The following is a 2,385-nucleotide window of genomic DNA, read 5'->3' on the forward strand; positions in this document are numbered from 1 at the left end:
TTGAGGAGAGAACTGAGTCTGAGCAGCGACGCCGGAGCTCTGAAGGAGAACATCAAGAAGAACCGATACAAGGACATCCTGCCCTGTAGGAACACAACGGCTACACAACGCAGTCTGAGGACACACACCTGCTGCTACACAACTCACAGACACACACAGCGTTCACACAGTGTTTCTGGAGTTTGTGTGTCTTGTTGTAGGATCTGATGTTTGTCTCCCTTTGTGGTCGTTTTCTGTCTCGTTGTGTTGCTCTGTTTGTCTTTGTGTCTCTTTGTGTGTGTTGTTGTGTCTCTGTTTTGTTTTTTGTCTCTTTGTGGTCATTTTTTGTTGTGTTGTGTCTCTTTGTGTCGTTTTGTGTCGTTTTGTGTCTCTTTGTGTCGTTTTGTGTTGTTTTGTGTCTCTTTGTGTTTTTTTTGTTGTGTTGTGTCTCTTTGTGTCTCTTTGTGTTGTTTTGTGTTATTTTTGTGTTGTTTTGTGTCTCGTTGCGTCTCCGTGTCGTCCCAGTCGTCCGCCTTTCTGCTGCTTGTTGTAACTGACGCCGTCCACCTGCTGCTGCTCCCTGATTGGCTGCTTGGCGAGTGACCAGGTGTTGGCATTAGAACCGACGGACCGGGTCAGCAGAACCGGTCCTGTACAGGTGCGTTACTGAATCCGTGTGTGTGTGTGTGTGTGTGTGTGTGCAGATGACCAGTCTCGGGTTGTTCTGTCTCTGCTGACGTCGGAGTCTGACAATGATTACATCAACGCCAGCTTCATCCAGGTAACGGTTCCATCATCATCATCAGTCCACCAGAACCTCCTCAGAACATCTGGTTCTGTATCCACTGACCAGAGTTCTACCTCCAGACTGTGAATGTTCCAGAGGTCCAGGTCCTTGAAGTCCACAGAGGAGGGTCCAGATTGATCACTTTAATGGACTGTTTCCATCATTTCTGAGCCTCAGAACTTCATCAGTACAGCAGATAGACACATGACATTTAGGAGGAAGAACACATCTGGGTTCTGCTAGAACCTGACACCAGATCAGTTCTACATCCATCCAGGTGTCTCAGTCTGAACACTGGACCTGGTTCTGTGAGCGTCTCATTTTTGTTATTTCATGTCACGTTGTGGGTTTTTCCGGTTGTTGATCGCCTCGAGTCGGTTTGTCTCATTGTTTGTTTGTTTGTTTGTTTGTTTGTTTCTGATCGTTTACTTTAACAACGATAAAATGTGAGATGTGATGTCGTATTTCCTGAATAAATGAAACCCTGACGGTTCCTGCAGCATCGTCAGGCGTCGGTACCAGATCACACATCACAACCGGACAGAACCAGAACTGGACTCTGTGAGAGGAGAATCTAAAGACGGAACCGAGCTCACTGAGATGAAACCGTTCTAGAAAACACATTAAACTATGAATATATCAGTAATGAAGGTAGAACTCTGCTTCATGAACTAAAGTTACTGTGGATACAGAACCAGACGGTTCTGGAGGTTCTGGCTGATTTAAAATGACCCTGTTGGTTGTCTGTTGTTGTAACGCTGTGCTGGTCCTGCAGGGGGCGTCCTCCTCCTACATCGCCTGTCAGGGTCCTCTGAGTTTGACTCTGACCGACTTCTGGAGGATGATCTGGCAGAACGACGTCAAGGTCCGACACACAGCGAGCTCCAGGAAGTAGTCCGAGCCGCACACGGCATTATAATGACTCACAGATTGAACAGAAGAGTCTGTCAGCGGCTCTGACTAACGTCTGGTTCTGTGTTCCAGGTGATAGTCATGGCCTGCAGGGAGATCGAGATGGGGAAGGTGAAATAAGACTTTGATTGTTGTTGATGAGGTCCTCGTGTGATTGTTTTTAATTTGTTCTTTTTTACGTTTCATCGTTTCTCCTGAACTTCAGCCTGTAAAGATGTTGAAATAAAAACGTGTCAGATTAAAACCAAACACCGAAATATTTCACTTTAAAATCCACATTTCTACTTTTTAACTGGAGCTTTTGTTGTTTTGTTCTTTTCTCTCAAACTTGTTTCTCATAAATGTGACGTTTTGAATCCAGTCGTTCAGATTTTGTGGTTTTTTATCTCATTTACATCCTGACTTAATTAAGTTTTATCTTTTTATTCCATAAATAGAAGTTTTCTTTTAAACATCAGAACTGTCTTTGTGTCTCTTATTTTCTGCTTGTGTTCAGTCAAACATGCAGACTTTGATTTTTATAATAATAATAATAATAATAATAACAATAATACTAATAATGATTGTGTTTTATTGTGTATCTCCAGAGGAAGTGTGAACGTTACTGGGCTGAAGCTCATCAGTCGACGTCATTCGGACCGTTTACCGTCACCACCGTGAGAACCTGGAGAACCTGGTGTTGTGTGTCTGTGACGTCGTGTGTCTCT

General features: G+C 43.9%; 1 protein-coding gene across 1 annotated transcript in view; it reads left to right on the forward strand.

The window, feature by feature from the left end:
- ptpn18 (protein tyrosine phosphatase non-receptor type 18) overlaps positions 1-2,385 on the forward strand; it is a 13,274-nt gene that overhangs the window by 3,515 nt on the left and 7,374 nt on the right. Inside the window, 5 exon segments of the mRNA XM_008288858.1 lie at positions 6-85; positions 684-760; positions 1,542-1,631; positions 1,751-1,789; positions 2,266-2,354. Of these exon segments, the coding sequence (XP_008287080.1) occupies positions 6-85; positions 684-760; positions 1,542-1,631; positions 1,751-1,789; positions 2,266-2,354 (375 nt within the window).

This window comes from Stegastes partitus, unplaced genomic scaffold (genome assembly GCF_000690725.1).
Source record: "Stegastes partitus isolate 25-593 unplaced genomic scaffold, Stegastes_partitus-1.0.2 Scaffold577, whole genome shotgun sequence".
In the NCBI taxonomy this organism is placed as follows: Eukaryota; Metazoa; Chordata; class Actinopteri; family Pomacentridae; genus Stegastes; species Stegastes partitus.